This window comes from Dermatophagoides farinae, chromosome 6 (genome assembly GCF_024713945.1).
Source record: "Dermatophagoides farinae isolate YC_2012a chromosome 6, ASM2471394v1, whole genome shotgun sequence".
NCBI classification, from domain to species: Eukaryota; Metazoa; Arthropoda; class Arachnida; order Sarcoptiformes; family Pyroglyphidae; genus Dermatophagoides; species Dermatophagoides farinae.
The window spans coordinates 1,940,676-1,953,494 of NC_134682.1; the positions used below are offsets into that span (position 1 = coordinate 1,940,676).

Consider the following 12,819-nt stretch of genomic DNA (forward strand, 5'->3'; position numbering starts at 1 on the left):
TTGATTATGATGCTGATGGATGCAATACTGATAGTAGCATTGACTATGGTAGATGGAAAAAATCATCGTCCACGAGGTAGTAGTATGAACGGAATGAATATTGCAGCAATTCGAACGTCATCAACATCAACATCAACAGCAGCATCATCATCATCATCAACAGCAACAGCATCAATTATTGTTAGAAAAAAAAATCTGATTAAAACCGGAAAATATTGAATAAATAAATTGCTGAATTTAATCGTCAAATATCGATCCATTAAAAATTACCAATACATTTCTATTCAACCCAAATAAATACCAAAAATAACAACAACAACAACAAAACATTCGAAAGTGGAACAAATTTTTTTTTTGTGACAATCGGTTCGCTTCGTTGTTTATCATCCTTTAGCAAGAGAGAGAGAGAGAGAGAAAAGAAAAAAAAACGAATATTGCGCCGTTATAATCAACAACAACAACAAAAGTCAACAATTTAAATTTTTCTTTTATAAATCAGAATCATCAATGGTATGATTAATAAACGATAATGATGATGACTATAATCATTATTTGTTTGAATGAATTGTCAATTTTTTCAACATTTTTATGCTGCTTTTTCATCTCATCAAAACGAAAAAATCGATAAATCATTTCAACGACAACCAAAATCAACAATAAACGATAATCAATGAATGAACGATTATTTGAAGCAACAATTGAATTCATTTTGTTTGGGTTTTTTTTCGAAATTCCTTGAATCATCATCATTGGATTTTGATTAATTGTTAATATTACCTGTATATTATGTGTTGTTTTTTTATAACAACTTTTTTCGATTGATATTTGTATTACACCAACATCAACATCATCATCAATCAGTTAATCATTATCACCTTGGTTGTTTGTCATTTGGCTCTCTCTCTCTCTTTCTTTCTTCTCTGGAATCTTCTGGATTTTCAATTTCGGTGACACAAGCCAAACCAATGTGTATGTGTGTGCATCGTATATTATCTGTCTCGTCTTTCCGTCGTCGAAATTATTATTATTGCTCAAATTATTTTAGTTTTCTATCGATCATCATAAACACAAATACATACTCTCTCTCTCTCTCACACACACATATATACTACATACTCTCAAATAAATAAATAACGAGATAACGACAAATTGTTGCATTCGTCTGCTTTTTTTATCATAATAATTGGATATTATCATAAAAATAATATAATAATATATATGAGAATTGCAATGGAAGTTACGTTATCGGAATTTATAGCCAAAACTTCATGCGATCCCGGTCTAGCACAAGATTTATTAAATCGTAAGTTAAAAATTGAAAATTTCATTTTTTTTCCGTTACTTATATTTATTTATTTATTATTGTTATAGATCATGGCTGGAATTTAGCAGCAGCATTGAAAAGCTATTATCCAATGAATGATATAATTACATCGACGTCTTTGACGGATCATAATGATGATGATGATGATAATTGCTGTTAAAATGAATGGTTCGAATTCAAAAGAATCATTAGCAACAACCATACCGCCCCTAACAACATTGAATGAAATAAATGGCCATTGTTGTAATCATTTAATGACAAATGTTAAGGATACGTTTCTAATACCGAATAAATGTACATCCGAACCATCACTATCATCACAATCATCCGATGCATGTGATTCATCTGTGCTGTCAACACCGACTAAATTTACATCGTTCAAATATCATCGTAATGGAGATTCTTTTCCAGATAAAAAACTAAGCCGCGGTATATCACGAGCTTCGGATAATGAAAATCTCATTTCGAAAGCACGATTAGAAGTAGCCGAAGATTTCAAAACATCACATCGTGGTAGTCGCCTGTTGAATATTGATAAATTGATTGAAACACCAGAATTTACTTTTACATTACCCGATATACATAGACATGAAGATGAATTCTATGAATTTCTTCGTAAAGATTTGATTGAAAAATCTGCTAAAGCTTCGTTGGAATCATCTAAAAGACTGAATTGGTGGTCAGATATATGTCATCGTTTATATCCTCTAGTCACTACAGGTGATGGCAATTGTCTGTTGCATGCTGCTTCATTGGGTAAATAGCAAAATGTCAAACATTCACAATTATTCATGCATTTTTATTTAAAAATAGGAATGTGGGGCTTTCATGATCGTGGTCTCATCCTACGAAAAGCGCTTCATCTTATGTTGGCCAACAGTTCATATACACAAGCATTTTATCGTCGTTGGCGTTGGCAAACACATTTTCAGAATTCCAAAGCCGGTCTATCATTATCCGAACATGAATGGGAAAAGGATTGGGATTCAATCGTACGTCTGGCGTCGACTGAACCAAGATCGAAAAATTATGATTCTAGTAATGAAATTACCGGTGCTGGTGGTAAAAAAGCACCACAGGATGAATATGAAGAGAAATCCTACATATATGAAAGTTTGGAAGAAATTCATATATTTGTATTGGCTCATGTATTACGAAGGCCAATCATTGTCATTGCTGATACGATGCTCAAAGACTCAAAGGGTGAAGCATTTTTCCCTATACTCTTGGGTGGAATCTATTTACCGCTTGAATGTCCTGATGATTGCCTGATGAAATCACCGCTCTGTTTGACATTTGGTAAGTATAATGATTTTAATTTCAAAAAATTTTGAGATATTCATTGAGTATCAATTTGCAGATGCGGCACATTTTTCAGCGCTAGTAGCAATGAACATTGAATCACCATTGATTAATTCGAAGGAATGTCTACCATGGGCAATACCATTAATGGATGTTGATCACAATGTTCTTCCATTACATTTCGCTATCGATCCGGGTAAAGAAGTTTTCATCGAAAATAATAAATCAAACATTGATACCACTCTCAATGATCTGGCCAAGACATTAGTGTTAACCGAACAGGATAAAATTGAATTATTGAAAAAATATTTCGACATTCTGACACTCGCACATAAGAAAGAAAATTGTATTGAAAAAGAAATACCCATCATTGTTACATCGGCTGCCTCTGATGTTGCAACTGATTCTTCAACTTCAATTCCTGCAAGTCTTCCAAAAACAAGCACAACAAAACAATTAACTGAAAAATCGCAAACACTTCCATCTAATTTTGGTCGTAAAAATGGTGAATTTTCCTCATTGATCAATGGAGGTGGTGGTGGTGGTGATGAGCGATATAAATCTCGAGCCAAACAATTATTACAGAAACCATTTCAAACATTTGGAAAAATGGGTAAGAAAATTAAACGCAATCTTGGCCATCTGGCACGACGGTCAACATCATTTCGATTGACAGGAAAATCCTCTACGGAAAATGGTCCAATCGAAGTGATTGAAGAAAATGAACATAATAATGACGAATCAAATACTGCCAATGATAATCAATCTACTATGAACAGTAACAACAAAATCAATCGAATCGAATCGATAATCAATACAGATAATTCAATTTTTTATTGCGATACAAATGTTTTAGCTGCCAAATTATATATGAACAAAAAATTATCCTATCATGATGAATTAATCAAGAATTATCTAACTACAGCACGTGTACGGTTTGAAAATGAACGTGAACAACGACGATTAAAAGAAGCGGAAAAAGCATCGACAGCAGCAGCTGAAAAACAAACAGCATCTAAATCATCGATTACATCAACAATAAGTTCAGCCTCTTCTTCCTCATCATCATCGTCATCTTCCGCTTCATCGCTTTCGGATGCTGAATCTATTTCAAAACTTGATCAAATCGATAACTCATCATCGAATTATTATTATAATTGTGTAAACAATGGCTGTGAATCTAAATCAACACCGGAAACAAATTATCTTTGTCGATCATGTTTTGATGAACAGAAAAAAGCTTTGCTCAGTAATGGTTTCGGTTCAAAGTCATCAGACATTATCGATGATAATGGAATAAAACAACCACAAGAAAAACATGTTAATGTTGAAAAACCACCGAAACTTGAAAAAATCAACAAAATAATGGAAGGTGATGATGATGATGATGATGATATTACAAGACAAAAATTATCGAATCAAATTTCAACAAAAACTACCGCTGCTGCTGTTGCTGCTGCTACCGCCACTACAAACGATCGTTGCATCACGAATGTGTGATATTTATCCAAATTCATCATAATCGAAAAATTTTTATTTTTTTTCAGGAACCGAAACACCCTCCTCCTCATTTGCTCGATAAACATAAACACAAGTACACAATTGATACAATCAATCAAAACAACAACAACAACAACAAAAACAAAAGATATTCACACCCTGTATTTTGTTCAACCAATTAATATACAAACATCCACTAATGAGGATCAATTTCATATTATATAATTAATAATAATGACCATATACTATATATTATTTACAGAACAACAACCACATATATTTACAATTTTTTTTCTGTTTGTTATATTTTTTTTTTTCATCAACATCACAAATTCATAATTTTCATTCATCATTTAATATATATATATATTTTCTTCATTATTATGCCTGTTTGTTATGAAAGACGACGACAACAACAACAACAACAACAAAAACAACAAAAAAGGATCATTTTTTATTATTATTATTTAATTCAACAACAAAAAAAAGGCACTCCATATATTCTATTCATTGTTGAAACTTCATTCATTCATTCATTAATTCAATGAATATTATTATTTTTTTATTTTTTATTTCGTAAAATTTCAAAAAAAAAATAAAATAAAATTTTAATCAACTTTGTTTTCCGTCTCATAGATGGCATTATTGGTTATAAATGTACGCATCAATTCAATTTGTATATATTGAAAATGAATGAACGGACGAAAGAAAAGGAAAAAAATCTGGTCCTCGATGGATTGGCTATTCGACGACGACGACGACGACGACGACGACAAGAATAATTCGATGTGACAATTTGTACTGAGCCGGCTCAGTTTGGTTTTTTGTATATCTGTGGTCTGTCTGTCTTGTATATGTGTGTGTGTATGTAATATTCGGTTCCTTCGTTTGTTCGTTCGATTGTTCTCGTTGTTTTTTTTTTTTTTTGTTAATGATGATGATGGTGTATTATTGGTTAAATTCTGTTTGATCCATATTTTTTTTTTTTGGTTTTTATCTTGATTCTTGATCATATCTTCAGTTTTTTTTTTGGTTATTTATACTTCATGGAATTTATTACGAATATTGATTTATTAAATAAATGAATGATTTTTTTTTATTTGATTGCCGAATTCATCAGAAAAGTCCTTATTTTCCGTATACAATATGCTTTATTTTATCAAACAAATCGAATTGATCTCTTTACCATAATCGTAAAATCGTAATCGTAGAATTTTTTTTTCTTTGAATTTTGTCCATTGAAATAATGAATATAAATTCAGTTACGAAAACAGCAGCCGTACCAGTATTAAATATGGATATGATGGATGATCATCATCATAATCAACATGGACATCATCATCATCATCATCATCAACATGGTAATCATCATGGCCATCAATATGTACATAATCATCCATCGACAGCATCTTATTATCAATCGAATGCCGATCCATATATGGTATGAAAAAATTTAAAATTTTTTCTCAATTTTTTTCACCCTTTTTTTAAACTCAAATAGACCGAATCACATTTACCATTACCAAGTCCACTACATTCATCAACAATAACAACTAGTCATCAATCTGCGATTAGCGATAATAATAATAAAATACAGCAACAAAAACAACAAAAATCACTTGGTTCACCATTATCAACACAACCACAACCATACTCATTGTCAATATCGATGTCACCAGCGATATCACCTGTTCTACATCATCATCATAATAATAACCATCTAACACCATCTCCCACAACATGTGCATCATCGGCAACTGTAAATGATTTGATTAGTTCTCAAAATAACAATAACAATAATAATAATCGACAACAACAACAGCCACAGATTCAATTTATCAATAACAATAATACAAGCAACACCAGTAGTGGTAATAGTAATCATCATTTTGAATCACCACCATTGACAACTACAACATATCTACCTGGAAATTCATTAGCCAGATCATCATCATCATCCGCAACCGATGTAGCTACCGGATCGATCATGTTGAATCATCATCATCAACCCACTTTTATCAATGAAAGTATATCAACATCATCGACGCACATATCGGAAACAACATCGGATGCAAATACTAATTATGCCATTACACCTCCTTTACCACAACAATCGACCAATCTAAACCATCAACATCATCATCAACCACATCTTGGTCACGGAAATCATCATTTATTGAAGAATTCCACACCACATAATTATCATGGTTCAATGGCCGGATGGAATCATCATAATCAACAACAACACCCAATTACCCCTGATTCACCACTGCCATCGTCAAATTTGAATGCTCGGCCTCAATCACGAATTAAATCATCGTCATCATCAAATCAGGCATATTCATCACAACAACAGCATCAACAACAGTTAGAAAATGATTGTTACCCATATATGGAACTACAGAATTCGGATTCATATCTAACAACATCGATAAATCCGATTCACAACAATAATAAGAACGATGCATCATTCATGGTTAAAACGGCTATAATGAATCGAAAAATTCTGAACAATAGTACACAGATTCATAATCATCCAGAGCCGAAACAGCAGCAGCCCTTGAACTCTAATAATAATCAGATACAGCGATCAAAAATCGTAGACAAGCTAGCAAATGATGACAATGTGAATGAAACAAAAAATCGTCCATTTGAACGAAGAAATTTAATTATTTTCAAAATTATCGAACAGCTAGTCGATCCATTAACAAAAACGGTAGTGAAAGAAAGTGTTCAAAAAAATGAAGAATTCGCTATTGATATTGGTCTTACCTCATTCGATGATTGGAAAAGTAATCATAAAAACAATAATAATAATAATGATAATCTAAGTAATGTAAACAGTACAATGCTTAGCAATCGATCTCATGCCGGAAGCTCTGGTCTTTTAGCCGATGTTAGTTGTTTAACCGCAAATACAAAAAGTTCATGTTCAAATTCATTAATAGAATTATATGGTACAACTGATTCATCCATGGTCAATTCAACTTCATCAATTGATATGATTGATGAAGATATGAAACCAATGGTCAAAAAATTGGATCAAACAGTGAAACAATCTAAAGATTCGAAAAAATCATCAGATAAAATCAATGTTGATCAATTAGTGGATGAAAGTAAAGATAAGGAAGCAGCATCGGCATTATTATCATTACAAAAGACACCGATTAAAACACCTAAATCATCGACGATTAATCTTCATTCAACGACAAAAGGGAAAACAGTGGCTAATGATCAGTCAAAAACAATGGAAACAAAAAAATCAAATGATACTGATAATATTGTGATCGAACGACTTAAACCAGGTATGAAAATTATGGCCAAATGGAAGGATAAGAATTTTTATCCAGCCGAAACAGTAAAACAAAATGATACACATCGATGGATGGTACGTTTCGAAGATAATGCAACCAGGAGTCTTTTTGAAAATGAAATCATCCGAATCGAACATCTTGGTGAACCCAAACAAGAATTAATGGTAAAAATATCCGATGATTTATGTAAAGCATCAGTGGTGAAAAAGATGGTCAAATTTGATAATAAAAATTATCGTTTCGAACTTGAACATTCGGATGAAGATGATCGTACCAAAGTGATTAAACAATATCAATTAAAAGATGTATTCCTTTATGGTGAACAAGGAACCATACTGTTGAATCGTTTCTCTAAACCAGCGATGATGGCAGCCGTTTTTGCTGATGTTGATCTCGATAATATTGTTTCAGGTAAACGATCACGGAGTAAAAAACAAGAGGAAAAAAAGAAGCCATCGACGGATAAATCTGTCCCTTCCGATAGTTCGTCCGATAATATGGCCACAACAAATCAGACGAAAAAACGAAAAACCGCTAACAATATCAACAAGGAAGATCATGATCATCAATCTATAGTAACATCGAATAATTCGATAACATCAAACCGAACTTTAAAAAATCATAACCTTACCAATTCATTGAAAACGAATCGATTAACATCAACAGTAGGACATTATCATGAACGATCACTATCATTATCACCACCACCGATACGATCAGCCCGATCAATTGAATTGACAATACCGAAAAATGAATTGGAAAAAATTTTTGGCCCAATACCGAAACTCGGTTCACGGTTATTTCAAAATCTGGCATTCATTCTGACTTGTGGAAATAATATCAACAACAATATTAACAATGATAATAATAGTAATGGTATGCTTGATTCGAATGATTCGGATTCTAATCCTGAATGTTCCACGCCTTTCGACAAGACATATCTGATAAAACAGATTATCAATGGTAATGGCAAAGTTTATGAATCCTATGAAGAAATGAAGGTTTGTATCATATTAATTGTGTCGATATTTTTTTTAATTATTATTTTGAATTTGTTGTTACTGATTTTCAGAAATCATCATATGAATGTGTTTGTATAGCGGACACATATTCACGGTCGATTAAATTTATTCAATGTTTGGCCGGTGGTGTATCGATTGTTAGTCATCAATGGATTATTGAGTGCTGCCGTCAGAATCGAATTCTTGATCGTGAATCATATATATTACCAGCTGGTTATAGTATCATTACGAATGCATTATCATCGGATAAGTAAGTAAACAATTTTCACAGTCCACCTCATTTACATTAATTTGTTATTGATTTTTTTTTCAAGGAGTACATTCAAAAGAAGTTCGGTTCTATTTAAAGGAACAAAATTTTATTTCGGTTCAGAAACGCCTGAGAAATTGCAACAACTATGGTCGCCAGTATTGTTGGCTGCACAGACAACCATTGTACCAAATGATCCAAATATTCATAAATCACTACAACGTAAGTACATTCGAACTATACATTCATTTATTTCAAAATCATATCATTTTGTCAAAAAAAAAAAACAGGTGGCCAAATCGAAATCGTGATTGGTGATGCTAGTTGCCCAGCCGCTTTGGTTTCAAAAATCAAACAGCTAAAAATACCAATCGTTGCCAGTGAATATATTGTACAATGTTTAATCAATGGCCGTAAATTACCATACGATGCATCGCCATTGTTTTCCTACTTACATAAATGACACACCCATCATCAACTACATACAAAATACGCTCGACGATTCCATTCAAACAACACACCACGATTCGAAGCAAAATAAATAAAAAAAAAATTTCCCTCTTTTATGTTTGCATCTAATACTTTCTCTCTCTCTCTCACCATTATATAAAAATAATCGATTAAAAATAATTAGGAATTTGCAAATAATTAAAAATTTGTAAAAAAAAATTTAATAAGCAAAACTTCATTCCACAATATATTCCACATCGATGAATATTGAACCCTATAGAAAAAAAAATCAAATTCATGACAATGATGTTGGGTTTTGTTTGAATCACGTGATGAATATCTAAATCATTAATTGGTATATCAGTTGATGGATCAGTATATGAAATAATCAAACAATCGAAAAAATCACAAATCAGTACGAGAAAAAGCAGCGTCGGAAGCTATTTATGAATAGGAAGCTTGAACACGACCACACACACACAACAACAACAACAACAACATCCAAAATGACGATGGTCATAGAAAAAGGTTTTGATGTGAGAAAAATATCTTCTTGGATAAAATAAACAACAATAATGAATGTGAATCTCAGATTCAGTCACATGGGTTGTGATGGTAGTGTGTTGTCCATGATTATTTGTGAAATCGAATTGCTATGTTTGTTTCGTTTTTATTGCTTGATGATGACTCGGTAAGATTTATATTAATTTCAAAGCTGATATTCCCATATGTCTTTATCATATCCTTCTTGAACATGGTCCAATAAAGCTCGTCGTCGTGATTCACAATATCTACAATCAAGGAATTATCGATAATCAAATTTTGAAATTATTATAGTGAAGCTATGCTTACCTATGTTTATCTTGTACTTTTTGTTTGATCACTGTTATATTATCGCCTGTGATTTCTCGTTCGAGATATTCGGATAATTTTTCGGTGGCACTTTCCAGATCTCTTTGATTATCTTCAAATATGATCGATTGATTATTTTTGATCAGATAATATGCAAATACATAAGTGTACATTAATGTTTGCCGACATTGACAAAGAACATCAACCGCTTTCTTTAGGAATTGTACTTCGATCCAGGACATGTTATGCTGTTGCATTTCCTCCATTTTCGCTTTGACCAATTCGTATAGTTTATGTTCAAATTTTAAACTTTGCATATGGTTCATATAACGATTACAATAAAACAGATATCGTTGTAATGCTGATCGAGATCTTTCCTGTGCATCACGAGCTGCTTTTGCTTCGTCTTCATCATATCGATTACAGTTATACCATGAAGATCCATGTGGTTCCCAGGGTCCAAGACAGACCCAACAAAAGTCGGCTCGACAAGATTGATTTTTGCATATCTAAATTAAAGGAGTTATTACTCAATCAATTAAATTAGAATAAAAGATTCCTGCCTACCATATGATTACATCCACCATCTTTTTCGATTGTAACCTGACATTTTGGACATTCTTTCGTATTGGCCGCTATCCAATTCGATGTTTCACTATCATCATCGCATTTCTTTTTCCATTTTTTTAATAGATCACATTTTATTGGCTCATGCCAATCTTCGCTGCATAAAACACTGAATGTTCACATAGATAATTAAGAATTAGCCATATCAATAGAATTGTGACTTTTTGTTTGGACTTACCAGAAAACTTTACCACAATAGCATTTAACTGGCCTAAATGCTACATATTCAACTTGAATGACACGAGAACATTCAGGTTTTGGACACCAACGAAGTAGCCTGTTACACTGTATGTTATCAATCATTATCATCATCATTATTATTTAAAATTCTAAATGACGAATAAAAAATGGCAACTTACTTCGACAAAGCTATTAGTTATGAGATGCTGATATCGCAATTTGACTTTGGGATCGTTAACCAGATTAAAAACAGTTTGATCATCGACCAAAATATCGCAATTATGTGCCGCACAACAAATTGATTGTCCTTGACCTTCTTCCATGATTTTCGTTGTCAGATAATTTGTCCAACATTCACGACAGAAACGATGTTCACATCCTAATCCAGTCATTAACTATTTAATCGTACAACAACAAAAAATTATAAGCAAATGACCAACGCAAGAGCAAACCAAAAATATCACATACCGATGATGGATATTCCACACAGCAGATAATGCAAAATTCATTTGCATGATATATTGGCTTCTGTTGTGAAAAATTTTAAATCAATTTAAAAATCAAAATCAATAACACACACACACAAATACCTTGATGGGACGATAATTAGGGTTGACAATATGAGCATCATGAAATAATTGCGTTTGATCACCATCATAATATTTTTCATATAATTTTTCTTTATCCCATTTGAAATGATTCAATAAAATTCGGGTGATCGTTTGAGGAAGCTAAACAAATATAATAAATCGATTAATTTAGAAAATTGAATTGATTAAAATATTTTATTACCTGAACAACAGTATTGACTTCTTTGATCGTATCGTTCATATATCTCATTATATCTTCTGTGGTTAATACTTTAAATGGATAATCATCATCCATATCCATACCATCCGGCCGTTGTCGAATGGAATTACCGACATTAGTATCTAATGCTAATAATACACTATCATCATCAAGATCTTCATCATCATCATCGTCATCATCATCATCATCATCGGTGGTTAATGGTGGTGATGATTCATTAATCGAATCATCATCATCACAATGTTCATAATCGGACATTATCATTGAAAAGAAGAAATAAAAAATTCACAGAAATAAATATTTATAAAAACAAAAAAAAAACTAAGAGATTCCTTTTTCCACGTTGTGATAAGACAAACAAAATATAAAAAATAAGAACTCGAACACACACACACACACACAATGAGTAATGTTCCTATACTACACGATGAATTTGAAAATCAAAATCATCAAAGTAAAAATTGAATTGAATGAATTTATAATGATGATGAAAACGAAATGAATTTCTTTTTTTTCAAGGATCAATCAGCCGTTTTTTTTAATATTATTTTCAATGATAACCACCAGTGGCCATTCAAAAATCAACGAACACAGCTCAAAATGTGATTGATTTCTCGATGATAATAAAATCGAAATATATATATATATATGGCAGCAATTCGAATTTTGAATATAATATATGTGATTTGATGATAGAATATTCTTAACGATTTAATGCGATTCTATATTTGCTAATGTCGTTGTTTGTTGTCGATGATTTTAAATTTTATAGTAGTAAATATAGTTTATTTATCTTTACTGGATGTGATTGAGGTTCTTGTTTTTTTCTTCGCGTTGTAAAGGCAAAAAAAAAAGGACTACGAACTTGTTTCATTCGTTTACTGGTTGCGAAGAAGAATGATTGGATGTTGCGGAGAGGAGAAAAAAAACACATCACCATCACCATCACCATCACCACAACAATGACAATAACAATTCTCAACTATTCAGTTGACTACTACACACAAACTATTAAGCGGCAATAGTATTTCTCAATGTTATTCATATATTGTTATATTCTGGCTCAACATACACAAACACACACACACACACAGACAGACAGACAGACGTACATACATAATGTCAACATTTTTATTTGAATTCTGCTAGCAGTAATTTTTTTTTTTCAAAAAGTTAAGATTTCATCCA

At 32.0% G+C, this 12,819-nt stretch overlaps 3 protein-coding genes across 5 annotated transcripts; 2 read left to right on the plus strand and 1 right to left on the minus strand.

The window, feature by feature from the left end:
- Window positions 1–471: 471 nt before the first annotated feature.
- trbd (ubiquitin thioesterase trabid) lies at window positions 472–4,742 on the plus strand. Its single transcript, XM_075731959.1, is given in 5 exon segments — window positions 472–1,303; window positions 1,372–1,472; window positions 1,474–2,044; window positions 2,138–2,623; window positions 2,685–4,742. Coding segments are annotated over 5 exon segments (2,685 nt in total). The 5' UTR covers window positions 472–1,218; the 3' UTR covers window positions 4,127–4,742.
- Window positions 4,743–4,800: 58 nt separating this feature from the next.
- LOC124493375 (uncharacterized) lies at window positions 4,801–9,356 on the plus strand. 2 transcript variants are annotated; one of them, XM_047056449.2, is made up of 6 exons: window positions 4,802–5,327; window positions 5,389–5,567; window positions 5,628–8,441; window positions 8,513–8,712; window positions 8,777–8,934; window positions 9,003–9,356. In XM_047056449.2, the coding sequence occupies exons 2-6, from the start codon at window positions 5,421–5,423 to the stop codon at window positions 9,173–9,175; spliced, it is 3,492 nt and encodes a 1,163-aa protein (XP_046912405.2). In that variant the 5' UTR covers window positions 4,802–5,327; window positions 5,389–5,420; the 3' UTR covers window positions 9,176–9,356. The 2 variants fall into 2 exon arrangements, with proteins under 2 accessions (XP_046912404.2, XP_046912405.2); XM_047056448.2 differs by having other exon boundaries at window positions 4,801–5,567.
- Window positions 9,357–9,360: 4 nt separating this feature from the next.
- LOC124493377 (E3 ubiquitin-protein ligase arih1l) lies at window positions 9,361–12,596 on the minus strand. 2 transcript variants are annotated; one of them, XM_047056450.2, is made up of 8 exons: window positions 11,614–12,596; window positions 11,412–11,552; window positions 11,290–11,349; window positions 11,001–11,216; window positions 10,820–10,926; window positions 10,582–10,750; window positions 10,015–10,523; window positions 9,361–9,953 (listed from the first exon to the last, which is right to left on the minus strand). In XM_047056450.2, the coding sequence occupies exons 1-8, from the start codon at window positions 11,893–11,895 to the stop codon at window positions 9,872–9,874; spliced, it is 1,566 nt and encodes a 521-aa protein (XP_046912406.1). In that variant the 5' UTR covers window positions 11,896–12,596; the 3' UTR covers window positions 9,361–9,871. The 2 variants fall into 2 exon arrangements, with proteins under 2 accessions (XP_046912406.1, XP_075588149.1); XM_075732034.1 differs by having other exon boundaries at window positions 11,406–11,552; window positions 11,614–12,590.
- Between the last annotated feature and the right edge of the window lie 223 nt (window positions 12,597–12,819).

Bases quoted from the DNA above. Each gene is read 5' to 3' on its own strand.
- LOC124493375 (XM_047056448.2), top strand. From the start codon at position 5,373: ATGAATATAAATTCAGTTACGAAAACAGCAGCCGTACCAGTATTAAAT. The intron at 8,442-8,512 runs GTTTGTATCATA...ACTGATTTTCAG, and splicing joins AATCCTATGAAGAAATGAAG to AAATCATCATATGAATGTGT. The intron at 8,713-8,776 runs GTAAGTAAACAA...TTTTTTTTCAAG, and splicing joins AATGCATTATCATCGGATAA to GAGTACATTCAAAAGAAGTT.
- LOC124493377 (XM_075732034.1), bottom strand. From the start codon at position 11,895: ATGATAATGTCCGATTATGAACATTGTGATGATGATGATTCGATTAAT. The intron at 11,350-11,405 runs GTGTGTGTGTGT...TTTTCACAACAG, and splicing joins ATCGTCCCATCAAGGTATTT to AAGCCAATATATCATGCAAA. The intron at 10,751-10,819 runs GTAAGTCCAAAC...GTGAACATTCAG, and splicing joins TATTGTGGTAAAGTTTTCTG to TGTTTTATGCAGCGAAGATT.